At 38.3% G+C, this 21,796-nt stretch overlaps 1 protein-coding gene across 1 annotated transcript in view; it reads right to left on the bottom strand.

Moving 5' to 3' along the window:
• The window catches only part of adcy2a (adenylate cyclase 2a), a 186,986-nt gene that overhangs the window by 20,656 nt on the left and 144,534 nt on the right, over positions 1-21,796 (bottom strand). Inside the window, exons 5-19 of the mRNA XM_039694380.2 lie at positions 21,288-21,436; positions 19,784-19,895; positions 19,444-19,571; positions 17,119-17,277; positions 16,846-16,978; positions 16,456-16,632; positions 15,256-15,299; positions 14,823-14,903; positions 14,585-14,654; positions 14,286-14,383; positions 14,001-14,085; positions 11,147-11,284; positions 9,914-10,033; positions 7,838-8,022; positions 4,271-4,355 (exon numbers count right to left, since the gene is read on the bottom strand). Of these exons, the coding sequence (XP_039550314.1) occupies positions 4,271-4,355; positions 7,838-8,022; positions 9,914-10,033; positions 11,147-11,284; positions 14,001-14,085; positions 14,286-14,383; positions 14,585-14,654; positions 14,823-14,903; positions 15,256-15,299; positions 16,456-16,632; positions 16,846-16,978; positions 17,119-17,277; positions 19,444-19,571; positions 19,784-19,895; positions 21,288-21,436 (1,764 nt within the window). The remainder of the gene's footprint in view (positions 1-4,270; positions 4,356-7,837; positions 8,023-9,913; positions 10,034-11,146; positions 11,285-14,000; positions 14,086-14,285; positions 14,384-14,584; positions 14,655-14,822; positions 14,904-15,255; positions 15,300-16,455; positions 16,633-16,845; positions 16,979-17,118; positions 17,278-19,443; positions 19,572-19,783; positions 19,896-21,287; positions 21,437-21,796) is intronic.

Genomic DNA, 21,796 nt, shown 5'->3' with positions numbered 1-21,796 from the left:
ACACCATTAACAGAGTATTTAGCACTATGTGCCTCCTTCAGTTAAATTGAACATAGACAGGCTGTAATAATGGCCTCCGTTCCCCTCCTGGATAGGATGGGTTTCCATTACGGTGTGGTGAGATTGCAATAGGGACACTGAGATTTGGGTAGCTCAGCTCTAGGTCTCCTCTCATGCGATAGTCATCATGCGGAGATCTCTGGCCCTGGAGCCCCATGCAGGCAGCACGGCAGCCACAGTTAGAGGTAGACTAGGGATCACTCTCTTAAGTTGTCAAGAGCTTTCCTGGCCCTCCGCCTCTCGGGCTCTCAGCTGGATTTATTTAATATATTCATTTCAAAATACCTAAACTAGGTACACACCACTTTGGTGTGAGTTTGGCAGGCCTCCTCTTCTCAGAGTCTTTCTGCTAGGCCCCTGCTCCGCATAACCCTGGGGAGGCAGTATGCATCTCTGTATTTGAGACAGTGGTCAAGTCGCTCCTCTAGAGTAGGATGATGTACTGTAGTACTCCCCTCGTTAACAGGATGTTTCTATAGAGTGCTTAGTAACGGGTTAGCTCTCCTAAAAATATGTCAGGCCTCCTCTCCTTCGAGAGTCATCCTGCTGAGGCCTCCATGATACCAGCATTTCAGGTGGAGCTTGAGAAGTGGCCCCTCCGCTCCCTGAGCTCTGATGATCGTCAAGTTAGCTCTCCAAAATATGTGTCAGGCTTCCTCTCCTTCGAGAGTCATCCTGCTGAGGCCTCCATATATACAGCTCGTTAGAGTGTGGAGTGAGAGCACCTAGGCCCCTCGCTCCACTCAGAATGCTGTTTGAGGCCTCAGCAGGATGACTCTCGAAGGAGAGGAGGCCTAACACATTCTAGAGTACCGCTACGCTACAGATCCTGCTGAGGCCTCAAACAGCATTCTGAGTGGAGCTTGAGAAGTGGCCCCTCTCTCTATGAGGAGGTGCACTTCATTCCCTGAGCTTGTGTGATTAAGTTAGCTCCTATATATATGTCAGACCTCCTCTCACCATGTGTAGGCCTCCATATTTAAAGTTAGGCTATTCTATCTGTTCTCAGCATGTGTCAGGCCTCCTCTCCTTCGAGAGTCATCCTGCTGAGGCTTCCATGCATACAGCATTTCAGGTTGAGGATGAAGTGGCTTCTCTTTATCTAAAGAGGTGCTTTAGGCCCTTCCCTCCCTGAGCGCTGGTGATTGTCGAGCTAGCTCTCTTAGAGTATGTATATCTGTCCACCTACTGTAGCATGTGTCAGGCCTCCTCTCTTTCGAGAGTTATCCTGCTGAGGCTACCATGCGTACAGAATTTCAGGTAGAGATTGAGAAGTGGTCCCTCTCTCTGAGGAGGTGATTTAGGCCCTTCGCTCCCTGAGCTCCGATGATTGTTGAGCTAGCTCTCCTAAATATGTGTCAGGCCTCCTCTTCTTCGAGAGTCATCCTGCTGAGGGCTCCATATATGCAGACGTTGCAGGCAGTTTGGTGGAGCGCGTAAAGAGTTCTTCGTCATTTCTTGAGTAGTTGTTAGACCCCTCGCTCCCTGAACTCTGCTGGTAGTCGTGCTCTCTCTTAACTTCTATTACATGGAGAAGTTTTAGAAGTGACCCCTTCATCTCTGAGGAGGTGATTTAGGCATTTAGCTCTGATGATCGTCAAGCTACCTCTCCGAAATATTTGCGTCAGGCTTCCTCTACAGGAGTCATCCTTTTGAGGCCTCCATATATACAGCTCGGTAGAGTGTGGAGGGTGAGCACCTAGGCTCCTCGCTCACTGAGCGCTGTAGCGGTACTCTAGCACGTGTCAGGCCTCCTCTCCTTTGAGAGTCATCCTGCTGAAGCTTCCATGCAAACAGCATTCTGAGTGGAGCTTAAGAAGAGGCCCCTTTCTATCTGAGGAGGTGCTTTAGGCCCTTTTCTCCCTGAGCTCCGATGATCGTCGAATTAGCTCTCTTAAAATGTGTCAGGCCTCCTCTCCTCCGAGAGTCATCCTGCTGAGGTCTCCATTCATATAGACATTGCAGATGGAGCTTGAAGTGGCCCCTCTCTATGAAGAGTTGCTTTAGGTCCTTCGCTCCCTGAGCTCTGTGTTAATGTTTTCAGAACGGTCCAATCAGTCTCTGGTATGAAGTCTAGCTAGCATGTGTCAGTTATCCTCTCCTTCGAGAGTAATCCTGCTGAGGCCTCCATGCAAAAAGCTTTTTTAGGTAGTAGTAAGGGGCCCTCTCACTAACAGAGAGTGTTAGTCCCTTACTACCTGGGTGTTGCATCATAGCTTTATTCAACCTATGAGGAAAAAGTTCTAGACCACAGTGGTGTAAGTGTGGCAGGCCCCCTCTAACCTCAGAGTCATCTTGCTGAGGCCTCCGCTTCCCATAGCACCGTGAAGGAGCTATCGTCTCTGGCTAGAGACTGTGGTTGAGTAATGTAACCCAAGGCAGGTCGTAGGCTTCAGCATTGAGCATGATAGCCTCCCTGGTGTGGGGGTTGACACTGTCCTCCCGAAAGTAGCAGGCTAGGGTCCATAGGCTCCGGGCTATACTCCTTTAAAGGGACACCCCTCTGTAGGTCGGGCTGTGGTTCCCATGCCCTCGAGCTGGCAAGCTCTCTGTGTGATTCACAGAGTTCCACTCACTTAGCATGGAGCTCGGGCAGTGGCCGTTGGGAGTAGTGCTACAGTTAGCCTGACGTCTAAGCAGTAAGGGGCTTTGACTTTGCGTTAATGTGTTTTTGCTTGTAGCCATAGTTGCTGAAGCATCCCCTCAGCATGGCAGTGTGGGTATCTCATTCCCCATAGTGCTTGACGCAGTTCGAAGTTCCCTTCGAAAGGGAACGTCTCAGGTTACGACTGTAACCTATGTTCCCTGAGAACAGGGAACGAGACACTGCGTCTCGTCGCCATGCCGCTGATCTGCTTTTACAGTCCCTTCAGACGAAGAAGCGGATGACATGTTGTCTTGGCGCTGCTCTCATACTTCCTGGTCACGCTAGAGCATGACGTCATGGCTGACGCCGGCCAATAGGATTGTCGTGATTCTACAGTGTTTCAGTCATCAGTCACGCTGAGGCGTTTCCCCATAGCGCTTGACGCAGTGTCTCGTTCCCTGTTCTCAGGGAACATAGGTTACAGTCGTAACCTGAGACGTTCTGTCGCTTACTTCATAACTGTTGTATTTAAGTTAAAATCTAAACCAAGACAAATTTATTAATGTGTGATACATTTAATAAAAAATATTAAATAGCATGAAATATTTACTAGAATAACAAAGTCCCTCCTGCTAATATAATCAAGTCTCTAGCAGTTGAAAGTAAGGAATCATGAAGCAGCGTTTAATATTATTGTTATTTCTGTAAGAATTAACTAAAAATTTAAATGTAAATGTTGCCTTACAAAAATTATGACAATTTTAAGACTATAAGATGTTGTCCGTGTTCTGTATAAGGACCAAGAGAATGGAATGCAATATGATATTTCATGAAATAAATCATTTTAATTCTAAAATCATATTAAGCCATATTCAAAGCTACAGATAAACACACACCCAAAGCCAAACCTTTCATTGCAAGTTTGCTACAGCTAACTTACACTATTTACCTGTAGTACTTGGCAGAAAAAAATTCATTGTGGATATTATCAATAATAACTTTTAAAATAACTTTTGCACATAATTTTGCAATGTTCCTACACTTATTGCATGTGGTAAATATTTTTTTTTCTGCATGGTCTTTCTTTGATAAAATCCTATAGAAACTATAGCAAAAATCTGATATCTTTGCTCAATGTGTCTGAAATCCTCAACCATATATATAGCATTTATTTGTTTACACATTCATATTCCAAACTTGCATTGGATATGATTTGAGGAAGCAAATATGATGTAGAATTGTAATTCAAATATGTTAAATTGGAAAGAAGAATTGGAATGGAATTCAAAGAAATTCATGAAAGCTACAAGTGTAGTTTTAAATAATAATGTCACTACATTTATACGGAACATCACGATAAACAGTATAATGACTGTTGTTTTGAAAGTACTTAACTCCCTCAAATTGGGCACCTTATGCAACTTTAATTTAAATATCTTTTTTCACTTTCTGTGAGAAAGGAAGCCAGTTCTTCAATTTTGAATTGTGACCCAACCCTGGAAAGTGCATTTAAAAAAATGTAGCACCTGTACATACAGTACATACAATATGCAAATCAATAATGATTACTATTTCACCAACTGTTGTAATCCACAAATGATTTGGTTTATAAAAAGAACTCACCTGTCTAGCTAGAACAAGCAGGGTGACGAAGAATATAAAGAGAGACACAGAGCCCATTGTTTTCAAGTCTTTCAGAACTCCTGGCCTTGTATTGACAAGAGAAAGAGAGGCAAAGAGATATAAGACTTGTCAGCATCACTTGTTTTTTTTTTTTTTGTAACAAATTCTGAGATCTGTAGCCCACGATGGCCAGCAGACCATGTCCACCACAGCTGTCAATAAACAGGCAGTGTCTGTGCTGGTTCACACTGATTTATTTTCAACATCCATCTCTGATTTCTAGAGCAAAATCAGTAATCATCAGGAAACTGTTGCGCGTGAAACAAATCCATTTTGTTGGGTTAGTTTTGGACCTAAAAATCAAGAGTTTTTTTGGATAATTGTAATAATTGATTTCCACTCAAAATGGTGGTTTGATGTATACACAATACACACGGTTAACTATAGCCCCTTTCACACAGAGATTCCAGAAAATACACGGATAATGTGACCCAGCATTTGTCCCGGAATTGTCTGATTTCGGTTCATTCACACTGCCAGTGATTTGCCGGGATCTGTGTGTGTGTTCACACACAACCCGTAAAAATCCCGGGAGGACACATGACGTCAGGATGAGACGTATAACGGACGCGTCGAAAACATGTAAACGCGCATACCGTACACGCACTGGTGAACGATCTCAGCTTCAGTACGGATAGTGAGGAGCTCCTGGTCTCTGCTTCGCTCCAGTTTGCAGTAGGGGTGTCCATGGTTAACCGATTAGCAGTAACCGTTTAAAATTGCATAACCGAGTGAAACCTTTTTGCTCGGTTAAGTGGCGTCAATACATATTTGCACAAAACTTTTGCGTTTTTTTTTCTGATTGTCGATAAAAAAATATTGTGAAATGACAGCGTTTCTATTAACGGTGTTATGCGACTAAAACATTTTTTTTTCCTTTCGCGATAAGCCATTGCAAAAATAATGGCAACGGACGTTGGTAGTATATCACAGCTACCGCACTAGACATTATTATTATTTATGGAAGGAGACGTGGTGTGTCATCCAAGCATTAATGGCAGGGAAAGTCGCAGAGTTTCTGTGTGTTTCTCCCTCATTTCTGCTCTGCGGTCTTGATTGTGGCATTTCTTTGAGGTTTTGTCTAGTAGGCTATTCCTTGTAGCCTATTTTTTATGAATTTTAAAAAAGAACTCTGCCTCGTATATGTCCAAACGGTCAGTGTACTGTTGTGTTCATTTGTTTCCCCTTATTTAATCCGTAGGCCTAATTGCAAAACGAAAAATGAACGGTTGTTGTATTTTGTAAAACGCAGAGTAAAAACACCAAAATGTTCATTTGAACTGTAGGACTAGGTCAAATGCTGCGCAAAAATATATAGGCTATATATCGACGAATTTTCAGATATTTGTTTGATTTTTTTGCCCCTTTAAACATTTAAAATATTTGACTAATGAATATGGAAAAAAAAAGATTTTACTGGTTTTCTGAGGCCAAATTAGAACCTGGAAATTATATTCCCCCCGCAGTGCTGAATGAGAAGAGCCGTAACCACAGCCTACAGAAAGGGGATTTATAGATGATTTATAAGATATAATAAATGTGTCTGATAATAAAATAATATAAAATAACGAGGCATTAATTGTTTATTAATAAACTATTGTTTTCTAAATCAGTTTCTCCTAAAAACAAATCTCCATCCCCGGATGCACCTTTAGAGAGAAATACTGTACATTAGCTAAGCTATACATAATTACATAGTCAGAAGATATTGGCTTTTGATTCGAATTTGTTCGTTTTAAATTGGACATTTAAAGCAAAGCTTTAAATGTCCAATTTAAAACGAACAAATTCGAATGCGGCTGTTTCAGTTCTCGCGCTTCAGTTCACGGAAATCATGAAGCGCGCCTGTTTGTTAAAGCACAACGTTTTCTTGTGAGTTTACGCAAATAAATGTATTTGCGAATAATGTATTATTATTTTCTGTATGACCAGAAATGAAAGAGTATTTTAAGTTGTTTCCACTGAAAGAACTGCAATGAAACTGCAAGTGTTCACATGGGCGTCTCGCAGCCTCCACACTAAGCACACACACTGGATATGCGTCAAAATATTGTGTTTATTTGTGCTTTGCTCCTTTTTTGGATAAAAGCGTCTTCTACATATGCAGCCTATAAAATGTTACAATAATGATAATTATTATTATTATTTGCGGACACGGAGTTTTTGCGAAATGGACGTGTTGCCAATGTGCGTATTTTCAATTGGCAATTTCAGTTTGAAGGGTGATGGAAACGCGCCTACTTTAACTGCTCTGAACTTACCACTCTGTTTTATTTCTATAAATTAATTTCATTTCAAATGGGGTCCAACCAGTTATTAAAGGTGTTAAAAATGAACTCTGTATCTCGAGGTTGCGGCGCGCACACTATAGGTTAACCCGAGTATTAACCGAAAGGGCCTCGGTTAACGGTTAATGAAAAACTTGAAAACGTGCAGCCCTAGTTTGCAGGTATTTGTTCGTCCTTTCTTTGTTGATGACGAACACAAACTTTCTTCTAAGAGCAACAGAGTCGCGCGATGGCACGAGCGTCATCACTAAAGACACACCCTTTACGGCATTGGTCCTGGCTTTTGTTCACACAGCGTGCGTTCCGGGACTGATTACGGCAATGTTACTAGGTCCCCAACCTGGGATCAATCCCAGAAGCAATCCCGGGTCGTGTTTGCGTTCACACAGAAGGCGTTCTGGCAATTTGCCGGCAATTTCCTGGGATCAACTGGCTGTGTGAAAGGGGCTTATGATTATCAGATCAGATTTGACTAGACTTACTGTAAAAAAAAAAAAAAATGGCTTTGAATGAAAAATGTAAGAAATACTCAATATTATACATTTAAGTTAAAAAGTTCAATTCAATATGCTAAATTTCATGGGGAATAACCTGTTAAATAAAAGTTTCGAAACATTGTAAGAGATTTAATGTTGAAGTTGATACAACTACTATGGTGCAACATACATGCACTACATTGGCAAAAGTACCGTATGTGGACACTCCCTTCGACTTAATGGGCCCTAGTGAAATTCAGTGAAATCAAATAATGAACACACAATGACATCTGGATAACTGTGTGCTTTGCACTTTGTGACAAAAGTCTGGGGAGAGACATTTTCTGTTCCAGCGTAACAATGTGAGATTGTAAACAAATGATTTACTGTCTGGTGTGTTAAAGAACTTGACTGACCTAAAATAACAAAACCGAGAAAAAAAAAAAAAAGTATAGACCTGAACCCCAATGAACACCTGTGGGATGAACTAAAATGCTGACTGCAAACCAACTCCCAACACTCTCCATGTCTGACCTCAATGATGCTTTGTGTCTGAATGAGAGAATCACGGTCATGTTCCAATATCTAGTGCAGCGCTTACCCAGAGGAATAGAAGCTCTTATATTTGCACAGGAAGGACTAACTTTTTAGTAATGTCCATTCCCAACCACTTATCTGTGTATTTTTTGAGTCTAAGTAATTCTGACCATAACAAGTGTATGTTAGTGTATTTAAACACTCACCTTTCCAGGATTTCGGTTTTATAGAGGAACTTGCTGTACTCGTCCAGCAGAGATGCGTGTGTTTGAAGTATGATGACGTTGTAGAGCACCACGGCTGTTAGCATGATTAGCATCTTTAGCTCATAGTTGATCCTCAGAAACACTGAGCAGGAGATCAGTCCCAGAATGCAACTGTAGATAAAATACTAATGGCAGAAAAACACAGAAATCATAAATACAGTGTTGTTACTGTAAAAAAAACAACAACAACCTTGTGCTTACCTATATTTATTAACAACCTATATTTAAATCAAATGCATAACCAGTTGCTATCTATCTATTTGTTAAATAGTAAACACTTAAATACTCTGAATCCTTTGGCTTGTTCTTCAGATGAACTGTTTTTGCCCAAATTCTGGCAGATTTTGAAAGGGGATATTAGCACCAAACAAACCTTATTTCAAAAAGTGTATGAAACAAAAAACTGTAGCAATATAAATGTCCTATATTAGAAAGATTATAGAATTGTGTAAGCTAGGCGCAGGCAGACAACGAAGAAGCAGAAGATGATGATGATGATGATTCAAAACAGAATTTAATAAAAAATCCAAACAGTAACCCACAGACATTTAGGACTAACACTGAGGCTAACATAAGTGTAGTCTGGACTAACACTGAGTAAAGGTGAGGAACTAATATATACATGTAGAATCTATACATACATCTATACATGTAGAATCATCATCACAGCTGTTTGTCATTTGTTCATCTACATTGTAGATGAACAAATGACAAACAGCTGTGATGATGATTAGTGCATGGAAACTGATGAGTGGTGGGGAATTCTAACAAAGGAACACATGTGCCTAATGAAAACAAACTAAACATCCTTGAAAACTAAGAATGAACACAACTGAATAAGTCTGAGACATTGTGTAATTGCGTAATTAAATCCCTATTGGAAAAACTGGGGTTAAGCCGATCACAAAATCATAATAGTATAACAACAAGCAAAATTACCTTCACACTGAATTGTTTTCCATGGAATGTTAAAAAAGGAGGTAAGAAGTGCTTCAAATCATTGTGTTTGCAATGGTTATCACCAAAGAAAGATGTGCAACCATCTGTGCATCAAAATGGCCTCAGATGCAAGGAAACTTCTGCAAGGAATATTGCACCTGAAAGAACCATTTACAGAATCGTCAAGATCTTCAAGGAGAGGTTCAACTGCACTGAAGAAGACTTCATGATGTCCCAGAGTGTCCAGAAAGCGGCAGGACCATCTCCTCCTGAGGAGTCAGCTATGGAAACGTATCCCCACCAGTAGAGCTTGTTCAGTATTGACAGCAGGTGGGTGTGAGAGCATCTGCACTCAAAGCGAGGCCAAGACTTTTGGACAATGACATGGTGTCAGGAAGGGCAATAAAGAAGCCCCTTCTCTCCAAGAAAACATCAAGGACATACTTAAATTCTGCAGAAGTACAAGGATTAGAAGACTGGTGCAACGTTATTTACTCTGATAAAGCCAAGCCCCCGTCCAGCTGTTGGGACATGGAAAATCAATTGTTTGGAAAAGAAGAGGTGAATTCTACCACGAGTCCTCAGTCATGACAACAGTGAAGACCTGAGACCATCCATGTGTCTCCTATGAAGGTGCAATTTAGCGATGGTCCATTCATTGTCACAAGGCAAGAATGATAATTAAGGCTCAGAGATAGTTATATTGAAATTTTAGATCCATCGCAAGGCAACTACCCAGAACTTAATCCCATAGAGAACCTTCCATTAATCCTCAAAAGATGAGTGGACAAGCAAGAGCCAAGCGATAATAAGGCAAGAATAAATCGCCATTAGTCAAGATTTGGCCAAGAAACTGATATCCAGCATGGCAGAGAGAATTCCAGAGGTTAAGAAAAAGGGTCAACACTCAAAATATTGCATACATTTGTACACAACTGCAGGAAATATATCACACTGTGCAGGTGATTTTTGCATTGTATTACAAAATTCTTACATATTATACCTTTAAGAGACGGCCCATCTTCTGTTTGATTTTATTTAAGCTAACAAGGACACACAACACTATAGTTAACTCACGGGAAGGTAGAATGTGTTCTTGTCCAGGTCAGATATGGGTTGCCCATCAGGCTGAAGAAGTGTCTCATTTGATGTATTATAAACAGCATCTGTGGAGGATAGGTTGTCTTCTACAAAGAACTGAAAAAAAGGATTGAAATATTGTTAATGTTTTTTTTTAAGAAATATACATACAAAAAAAGTGTTTTATTGCTTGTTATAGCATTTAACTTACATAAAAGCAACATCAAAACAATGTTGATTTCAATTGTATCATTGGGAAATGTAAAATATTAATATTGAAGAATTTTAATTATGTTTTTTTTTTTATTCCAATGGCAAGTCAAGTCATGTCATGCCTTTATTTATATAGCACTTTTTACAATACAGATTGTTTCAAAGCAGCTTTGCAGTGATAACAGGAAAATAATGCAACAATGATTGTTTCTTGAAGAAAATAGCTTAGCATCATAGTCCACAGTGATGGTATATTTTTGTTGTATAAAAGTTAATAATTTAGTTCATTTATATATATAGCCGCTCTGGAGAAAACCGTGATGTCATCGTCTAGCTCAGTTCAGTTCTCATATAATGGTGTCAGTGCAGGCAGATCAATATTATTGTTGAATATTAAATGTTAAATGTTCCTAACTAAGCAAGATTGGATTGGAGAAAAAAAACCTTGGGAGAAAACAGGCTCAGTCAGGGGGTCAGTTCTCCTCTGACAAACTATAAATATATAATATTTTATAACTTCAATGTTCACAATTGGATTGTGAATGGTGACTTCATGTTCTTCAAATTAGTAAATTAAAAATAAATGAACAATGAATGAAATCAACTGGCTCTGATTTAAGAAAACAATTCGGTTTTTGAAAGGATTTTCTGTCCTATTGCATGTTTAAGGCAAATCATACAGTTTATTACACAAATAAGATTTTTCCCCCGACCTGTATGACAGATAAATACAAGATTAACACTGACAATTTTGTTTCATGTTTGTTTACAAGCAGTGACATATGCCACACGTGGAATGGCCAAAACTGGACGCCAAACTGCTCTCTGCAGTCGGGGCGCAGATGGACACAACTCTCTGCCAAGAAACTTCGCAATAAAGCATGTCAGGCTTCTGTGGTCAATGCCCCTAATGTAATGTATGTGATCCAATTAGGAAGCTTCTCAGTGTTGTATTTGTGTGACCATAAGCACAAAAGTATTCATATGAAATGTCCTGTATCATTGTGGTTGACATACCATATTGAAGACAGCCATGATCAGGATGAGGGCTGTGGTTGCCATGGTGAGGGTGATGCGTGGCCACGGCTTGTTGGCGATGATTCCGGAGGATCTAAGGATCCAGTGCCAAGATGCAGAGGCCGTCTTATTGCAATGCTAGTGTTTGTCAACACAAATGATAATAATACAGAAAGAATAAATACGATTTTTTATTCATAGAATTCAAAAGATGATTAGAAATAAAGTCTCTTAACTGGTTAATTCTGGATAATGGGTAACAATTTACAATACGGGTGCACTAATATCCATTAATTCATGCTTAACTAATGCACAGATGATCATGAGTTAATGTATAACCTATGAAGAACTAAACCATTAATTAATGATTACTGCATCAGCAACTAATAAAGAGTCTATATGATTAATAGATTAAGTAATACATGAATTGCTATTAATTCAATGAGTGATTGTGTATTAAGTCACTAATAACATACTTTATTAACTAATAGTGTAAATTAATGTGTTAATTACCACAATTAGTCAAAGCTATGGACTTCAACTTCCAGTTGTCTGCTTTAATTAATAATTAGCTAATAATTTGCAAAGGTTTCATTATGTTATGACTTTACTTGTTGAGCCACATCATTATTAGTCATTTAGTAACTGCAGTAATTTGTACATGAATTTGCACTAACAATGAAGTAATTAATCATGTATTAATGCATATTAGTGTACCTGTCATATTATATGGAAGTTGAAATACAAGGCTTTGGCTCATTCTGGTAATTAACATATTAATTAACACTATTAGTTAAAAAAATGAGTTCTTATGGAATTAGTCCACAATTACATATTTAATTAATAACAATTCATGTATGAACTAATTAACCTTACAGACTCTTAATTAGTTCCTAATGTGGTAATCATTAATGAATAGCTTAGATAATCATTAGTTACACATTAATTCAGTATTATCTGTGGATAAGCATGAATTAAAGCTTATTAGTGCACCCGTATTGTAAAGTGTTACCACATAATGTATTATGTAAAGTTATATAAGTACATACATTACATTAGTGTTGTACCAAATTGTGTGGTGGGATGAATCATATTATTGTGGAAGGAAATCTGTATAACTCATCCTCCACTGACGCACGGTTATCACAAGGTCATGGTGGAGAATAAACACATGATTCACTTCTTTTCAAGCACAGTATTAAGCAAGCATAAGACCTTCCGAAATGTACACAATGAACATGACCTCTGCACTAACCTGCAAAGCTCTGTTTTATTCTGCGGTATACTGTAAGAACCAAGACCAGTTTGATTTTGAATGCAGGATTATCTCTCCATATAAAGCATGATATATACGTAGATGGCCAATAGATTCTTTCACTGAGTCAAGCTAGACTCGCTCATCTTTGCAATGTCCTTGAACTCCAACAGATAAGGAACACAGCAATGACAACTCTTTGTGTTCTGCACCAGGTGTTCTCAATTGGTGGGTTTTGGCCGAAAAAAAGTGTCACAGATGTGTTATCCTGGATAGTGTGTGTGTTAAGTCACTTTAAGTTTCACAAACAGGGCTTAGACTAAACCAGGATTAATGCAAATTAATCATGCAAGGTGATTTACTAATATATGTCTTAACCAGATGCTAATTTGCGCTGCTCTTGGTAAATCGCGTTATTCGTTATGGAGTTTTCTATAATTTGCGGGTTGCCGGTAGATCACACGCAGAACTTCCCACTCCTATCTGCGCTTTTATGGGATTGCCCTCTGATGCAAATGTGCCCTGTTTTGTAAATCTGGCCCTAAATGTGTTTAATGCAATTTAGATTGTATTTTCTTTTGACTTGAAGAAAAGAAAAGATATGGGATATATTTTCTCTTCCCTTTTAAAACTTGACAATGCTATTTATTTTCCAATCCCAACTTTGCACACTTTAAAGACATAGCCCGGGTTCACAGACAAGGCTTAAACCTAGATAGATAGATAAATAGACAGACACACAGACAGATGTTGTATCTGTGCAATAGGTCTTAAAGTAACAACAGGTCTGTGTCATACTGTTAATGAAAGAACAAAAGAAAAAGAAAATCAAAAACTGCAGTGTTATTTTTAACACAGTCTCATCCCAAAAAGTCATATAACTGACGTCTTGGGACGTCTTTTGACCATATGTCAATATCCGCCTTTTTAGGGCCCCCTTAAACGTCGGTAGATGGCGATCCCGGGCCGTCATACAACTGACGCTTTACCTTTAACGTCAGTTAGGTGACGGGTTAGGTTTAGGGTTAGATTTAGGTCTGGAGTAGAGTTAGGATCCCATAACCTCATCTACCGACGTTTAAGGGGGCCCTAAAAAGGCGAATATTGACGTATGGTCAAAAGACGTCCCAAAACGTCAGTTATATGACGTCTTGGGATGAGACCGGGTTGTTATTTTACATTTGATTTAAATTTATGAACTTTGTTCCATTTATTTGTGCTATTGATAATTTGATTATTTGTTATTCTATTCGTTTAATCTATGCACATAAGCGGGTCAAAAAAGACTCTCAACTATTTGCATTTAATATAAATTGAAACTATAATACACTTTAATTTAATTGTAAACAACAAGCAGTTAAGTGTCCAAAAAGTGTCACATTTAAATGTATTGATTAAAATAAAAATGCATACTCTTTTTAAAAGTGCACTTATTTTTCACAGAATGCTCCAAACGATAGCAGACAAAAAAGAAGAACAAATAGTTTGTGCAATTGAAATTTTATGTACCTAACTGAATGTAATTGTCTTGTGTGAAATGAACCAAACAGTGTTGATATTATTAACAAAATAAACACAATAGACTCCAGTGACACTTACCAAGAAATGCCCAATGAAGCAAATGAGCAGAATCACAGACAGAATTAAGAAGGACATTCCAAATGATATTCCCAATACTGCAGTTCTGAAATAGACAGAGAGCACATGGTGTCTTAAATCACAAACTGAAGAGAGTGAGAACAGGTGTTCTCACTCACAAATTCAATCTGACATCTCCAACTCAAATTCAACAAATTCACCCTGACAGCTCCAGTTCAAAACAATTCGCTGCAATCTTGTGTTGTCATGCACTGTGAAACATGTGAAGAGGAGGAATGAACGTACTTTGGCAGGACCAGGATCTGCACGATGAAAATGCAGAAGAATATCAAGCAGGCACAGGTGATGTAATATTTGAAGGCCGGCAGGGTCGTTGCTCTATACTGCAGGGAATAGACACACTGTTCTCACAGAGCATCTGCCTCTTGTGTCTTTTATAATTGAGTTGACTGATTCATCTCATTCCGTGTCATTGTGGGTGCAAGCAAACAGGTTTGTGTTTTAATTACTGATAGGTTGATGTGTTATTGATGAACTATGAATGACTACACTTCAAGTAAACATTGTGAAGTCTCAATACCAACCTCTTTTTCCAATGCCTTATTGTGGAAAAACAAGGATATTCTCTGAATGTCTTCTGATTTGAGCCATTGTCTATGGAAATTTAAAAAAAGAGGAGAGAGAGAGAGAGAGAGAGAGAGAGAGAGAGAGAGAGAGAGAGAGAGAGAGAGAGAGAGAAATGGATAGATAAAGCCAACCAACAAAGAACTGGGTCATTAAACATCAGGGGTAAATATACAGCTGAGATATGAGATGACCTACTTTTGAGAAGTGATGCCATCGAAAGTTCGAATCATCCTCTCATTAAGTTCCTCCTCAAAGCGCTTCTTCTGAGATTTTGTTCTGAAGAGGACACTGACTTATTAATGACTCTTTGTCTTTCATTCAAAAACATTTAAAATATATTTCCCATTTCAATTAATTCTATGCATATTCCTTGTTTAGTTTATATTTCTATACTATGTCTATTACAAAAATCAAAACATGTCTATGAAAGTAGTGAAGTAAAGGTTATTCCACTAGGTAGGCATCTAAATTATGCTGTCCTAAGATACCTTGTTTCTAAGGCAGCATCATGTGCAATATAGACAGTATATGACAGCTCACTAGGTTTTAAAACAGATCAAATGTGTTACCTACTGTAGCATAACTGCTTTTAGTATGCTCACATAATGTGATTGTTGGATAAAGATACCTCTCTGAACGTCTCTGAAAGTGGTACTGGCCCATGGGGACATCCTGTTAATAAGGAAGGAGTAGGTGGTGAGTACATTTAGCAGTAAGACCTCTCAAAAAAAGAGAAACACAAGAAGAAAAGCTTCTTGCGACTGCTTTACATTGTTGTTAGATGCGGCACCTACACTTTATTATGTTGTTTTTATTTGCTTTAATTAATAATTATGCAAATAATAGATCATTGACAGAATTGTGCCAGATTCTGTCATCATTTACTCACCCCCAAGTTCCAAACCTGTATGAATATCTTTCTAAAAGAAGATATTTTGAAGAATGTCGGTAAGCAAACAGTTGATGGACTTTTTGATACTATTTCATTCCAAGTCAGTGGGCCCAATCAATCAATCAATTCTGTTTGGTACAGTAACTATCATTCTTCAAAATAATCTTCTTTTGTGTTCAGCAGAAGAAAGAAATTTATAAAGGTTTGGAACAATTTGAGGGTGGGCAAATTATGACATAATTAAAATTGTTGGGTCAACTATACCATTAACTATATTATCGTGTGCAACGAATTTAGGCCAGTAAGAGCTTTACATGTAATCCCCTGGCCTCAAGAGCTGCGCTAGACACTGACGCTAATAGCTAAAGTTAGGCTGTGTTAGCACGCCCGCCTCCCTCACCGGAGATCCCGGTTTGACTCCCACTCAAAGCAGGTCAAGTAGGACTGGTTACATTTGGTGGTGTCAACCCAGATGGGAGTTAGGTTTGGGGGGAGGTGAGTATCACAGATGTAGGCTAGTAAGAGATATGTAAACCTCACTCCCCTGGTCTCAAGAGGTCTCTAGAGGCCCGCTACCGTATTGTTTAGCATTATTAGAATAGTAAAACATCTTCTGTAACATCAAAGGATGTCTGTCTAATCAAAATACTGCCAAAATTGCTGCCAAAATACTGTAGAGTTTCATTAGACAGAAAGCCGTTGATTGATACTCCAGCTTTGTATGTTAATTTAACAAAGTGTTTGTTTCATGTGTTAGGAAGGTAAATCAAACTTCTGCTTTCAAAATTGTCAGCAGTCATTTTAAAAATGATTTAAGGACATTTTTTTTTTTCATTTACTTTTGTACAACAACAAAAAATATATTGGTAAATACTAGGCCGATGTTAGTTCTCCACTGTGAAATCTAGGCCTTGAAAAGTTCATAGGAAGACTCACTGCAGTGTTGATCTTTCCGTTTTCATTGGTCATGCTGTCTCGGTGGTGAAGGTTGGCGAAAGGCTTGGCTGCACCCCAGGACTCCAGGTATCGGGTCATCCTCACAGAAGCTCTCATTTTAGCCCCGTCAATGGTGTGTCTGGGTCTGTAGTGGTGTTGAGGACTCTTTCTCTCTACCTAAAAAACAAAACAGAACAAAAAAACATAAACGATTCTAGACAAACTTTACTAAACCTACTCAACTAAGTATCTTGGACAACTTAGCAACATTATATGTATTGGCGCAAGAGCTTGTAAAAGTAAAGCAGCATTGCCAAAAAAAAATTGAAAGAGAGCTTTAGACTTAAAGGAAACAAAAGTGACTATTCATTTGTTTAGAGATTTGCATACCTTTGGGTTGATCACCAAGTAAGTGACAACTCCATGCTCTTTCAGATAAGGATCACGTTCCTGGCCATCTCCATCTTCAACCTTATATGACCCGTTCAAGTGCTCAAGGGTCACTGAGGTGATGTGGACTCGTCTATTCATCAAGAACTTGCAATTACTTTTATTATCTCTCCAGATTTTACACAACTGCACATTTTACACAAACTGAAAATGCATATTATAATTATGAATAACAACATAAATAAAGCAAACAATTACAAAAAAAAACCTTACCCAGGTACACCCCCTGCTTCCATGTAATTAGCTAAAGTCACATCGTGCGACCAGACATCATATTGCCATTTCTGAAGGCCAATCACACCACAGAGAACGTTTCCAGAGTGAACTCCCACTCGCATGTTAATGTCCACTCCTGTGGCATCTCGCACTTTCCTATATAGAAAAGGAAAAAAATAAAAACAACACATCACACATCAGAGCACTGATTTAACCTTATGCTGTAAAATGATTAGAAAACATTTAGACAAGAGACATGGCTATGCACCAATCACTGACGGGGTGGGTATTGTGAGGTTTTGCGCTCGAAGTCGGAGCTGAAGAAGAACCCAGCATCTATCAACGAACCCCTGTCGATGATTGGTTGGAACACTGTTTATTTTGGTTATGATTGGTTGGTGAAACCAATTGTTTTTGTGTGCAGATCTCAGAGCCTAGGCTGCCAACAGAGAAGCGTTTTATTGATGGCCTGCTTATGGGGCGGCCAGCTAGCGGATCGCTAGGAAAGATTAGATGAATTTGATCATTTATGTTTGGGCCTTTTTTGGTCCTGAAATCACTTATAAAACCATTAAAATGGTGCTGATCTGTAAAATATTTAATAGCACTTGGTTTTAAGATTATGAAAACTGAGTCTACACTGACTTAGATTGAGCACTCAAAACATACAGCATATATATATATATATATATATATATATATATATACAGTATATGAAGAGTTCAGATGCAAAAGCCTCTAAGTGCCATTTGAAATTTTCTTCTAGAATGATCATTTTTATCAAGCTTGTATATTTAAGTTCAGTGATTTCACTTAAATGGCAATGAAGATTACCTATTAATTGTTATTTAAGTGAAATTACTGAACTTAAATATACAAGTTTGATAAAAATCATCATTAAAGAAGAAAATTTCAAATGGCATTTAGAGGCTTTTGCATCTGAACTCTTCATATATATATATAGCATTATATATATATATATATATATATATATATATATAGCATTTTTCTCCCAGTTGATTATACATTGACACTGATTGTGACAAATTTCCTTGCAATCAGTTTGTAACTTTAACAGGAATTCTCAGCATATTTTCCACCTCCACAATTTGCCTGCAACTACTAATAGAGAGATTTCATTCTTCCACGCTTCTGCAGAACTGGTAGAGATAAGAGAATGACAGCTCTCTCGTCTAGACTGAGCACCAGTCATTTTCCACAGTCTGACCTCTAAGGTCTCTGAATCATTATCAGGACAGCCAGGTATCATGTCCTTCACAGCAGCACCGGGCCGAGACCAATCATTCCCTCTGCGCCGAGGATTATAGGACTGGGATAGAAGCTTTGCTGCTGGACGGACTCTGCCTAAATTCTGTATAGTAATAGTAAAAGAGCAAGTATGCGTACAATTTGCTTAAAACTCTATTTATTTGATTATAAAATGCTTTTAATTGTATGCAAATTGCTTGTAGATAGCAACATAATGATTATTTAAATTATATATTTTGTAATCTCCTGTGTAAATGTGCTATAAAGTGTTCACAGTATTGTTTTTCAGAGATACAGTGTGAACAGGTTTGCAGAACATATAATAATTATGAAATTAGGACAGATGTTTCCAAGCTAATCTGAGGCAAAGAATCTTTCAGCTAAGATCTATAAGAAACGATCAGTAGATGTACAAGCCCTTTGGAAATGTAGAGTTTGATATATGTTTAGACCAATGATTCACAATTTGGTTTGCTCCAAAAACATTACTGTGGATATCAAGTACCAAAAACTGTTTGTTTGTAAAAAAAAGAAAATGTAAAATATATTAAAATGACCACCATGAACTACATAGGCCATACAATATGTCGAAATTTAGAACATGCTAACACAGTCTCATCCCAAAAAGTCATATAACTGACGTTTTGGGACGTATTTTGACCATACGTCAATATCCGCCTTTTTAGGGCCCCCTTAAACGTCGGTAGATGGCGATCCCGGGCCGTCATACAACTGACGCTTTACCTTTAACGTCAGTTAGGTGACGGGTTAGGTTTAGGGTTAGGTTTAGGTATGGGGTAGAGTTAGGATCCCATAACCTCATCTACCGACGTTTAAGGGGGCCCTAAAAAGGCGAATATTGACGTATGGTCAAAAGACGTCCCAAAACGTCAGTTATATGACGTCTTGGGATGAGACCGGGCTGAACATGCATAACCAACAGCAGAAGTGAGATTTACCAACCATGTAAAGTACAGGATCAAATATTAGATTTGCATTAACACCACCAGCTGAGAACCACTGAAAAAAGACATGTGAACTTGCTGAACTTACTTAATAGCTTCACACATGTCAAGTCCCATCTTCACACAGTTTTTGGCATGATTTGGCAAGGACTCTGGGAGGCCAGATACACAGTAATAACAGTCCCCTAGAATTTTTATTCGCATACATTCATTTTCCTGAAAGACACGGAAACATTCAAGGACTTCAACAGTTAGAAAACATCTTGATAAGAGCAACTCTTGGTAATCAATCTGCCACATTTGTTTTGTGTTTTATAAATTAATTTATTTTCCAAAGCAGAAGGAAATGGTAAAGCTATAAGCATCTGTATCAATAATGTACATGTCAGTTACCGGATTGAAGTGACTCATTTTCAGATTTAGATTACCTTGGCAATCTGATCAAATTTGCCAAATAGTTCATTCAACATATGGACCAGCTCTCCCGGTGAGCAATCAGTGGCCAAGCGGGTAAATCCAACAATATCAGCATACAAAATACTGTAAGAGAATATACATTTGTGTGACACAGGAATAGTAAAGGAAATTCATACTCAAGATTTATATTCACATGCATCTGAAACTGTATAACTCTTTGTTTTTAAAAGCAGAGAGTATGTTCCTTTATTTGTTATATTTTATGGTCAGATATTCATACAACAAAATATTCTGGGGGCCATGAAAATTAGGTGAAAATGATCAAAAATGCTGGCGGTGGCTGGAAACTATTTCGTTTGTATAAAACGCCGATGGGGAAAGAGTTGAAGGGATAGTTCATTTTGAAATACATTTTTGATATGTTTTATCTTACCTCAAGGGCATCCAAGATGTAGGTGTCTTTGTTTCGACAGTATTTTCAATTTTGAGAAAACGAACAGTATTTATATCGTTTTTACCTCGTGTACCCATAGCCATGTTCAACTGATCTGAAGGCACGGGCGCTTCGGTCTGCGCATGCGCCAGAAGTGATCGCTTGTGTGTGTACGTCACTCATTGTTTACACAGAGATTTCGGTAGTTTTACCTTTCACTGTGAAGATCTAAACATATTTAGATATATCGAAATCGTCTTCCATTGCGATTTCCTGTATATCTAAATATCTTTTCGTTTTCTCACACAAACCGCTCATTTCGTGTCTTAGGCCATCAAATGTGTACTTACATTTACGAGTCATTAAATCATGTTTAATTTTGACTTCTCTGCCCATGCTCTGTGAGGTGGACCCCATATACCGGCATTATATGACTGACAGACAACAACGCTTGACTGAAAAATATAAAAATTGAAAATACTGTGGAAACAAAGACACCTACATATTGGATGCCCTTGAGGTAAGCTAAAACATATCAAAAATTAATTTCAAAGTGAACTATCCCTTTAATTACTTCAGGATTATTTCATTTTCCTTGCAACAGAACAAAAGAGTATAGCTAGTGGTAAAGTTCTCCTAAAACCCTGTCAGAATGAACCAGAATGTGTTTCTCAGGCTTTGTGATATACAAACTATTTTACAATATTTTAAATCTCTGAACTTTTAATTTAAGTCCACCAGTCATATTCAATACAAGCAGGGGTGATGGCAATTAATTAGCTCATCATTCAGCACAATCAAGAGAGTTCAAACCTGCATCAATTTTGAATAACTACAACATCTCCCCATACGTTTCCAGGCTTTGGCCAAACATACATACTGTTATTAATTTTAATTTGTTTCATTCAATAGCTATTTGTACAATGTTTCTTTTATCAAGACATTATAGATAGATTTGTCAGTGCACAAAGCAATTCTACAGATAATATATATTGCTCCAACCTCATAATATTGTACTTCATTATGATTCATGATTGTGACTGTAGTGAGAAATTCTCAATTTGTGGTTTGCGGTGACGCACCTGACATTGGTGTGACGTTGTACATATAAATTATGAAAGTTGTTGGTGTTTTCCACCTGACCAAACTTCGGCCCCTGTAGTCTCTGTATGATTTCAGCTTTCATCACTCGGGCAATGTGAGCAGGAAGCAGAGACAGCAACAGACGTTCCTGTAGCAAAAAAAAACAAAAACAAAAAAACAGCACACAGGAGAAATGAGATAATTATATCTAATATAGCCTCTTGTCTGGCTTGTCCCTTCAGTAAGTGCAGCAGAGACTTGACTCAGATATAAAAGCTTGCAGTACATAAAAGACTGCTCAGTCATCTGAACAAATGGATTGAAAAGAAATAAGTGATTGAAACGCATGATGTATGATTTACAGTAGGCCTATGCACTTTTCAAAAGTCAGAAAGCTGGCATCATATGACGTGAAACAGTTAGAGGCAAAGATATAGCACAGTTCTGTGATGATGGTAGATGAACAATAGTATTTTCTGAATACCAGTGTATTGGAGTGTTAGAGGAT

The sequence above is a fragment of the Pimephales promelas genome, chromosome 12, assembly GCF_988280905.1.
Source record: "Pimephales promelas chromosome 12, fPimPro1.hap1.1, whole genome shotgun sequence".
Taxonomy (NCBI): Eukaryota; Metazoa; Chordata; class Actinopteri; order Cypriniformes; family Leuciscidae; genus Pimephales; species Pimephales promelas.
The sequence above is the reverse complement of the archived record's forward strand: the minus strand, read 5'-3'. Positions and strand labels throughout refer to the sequence as shown.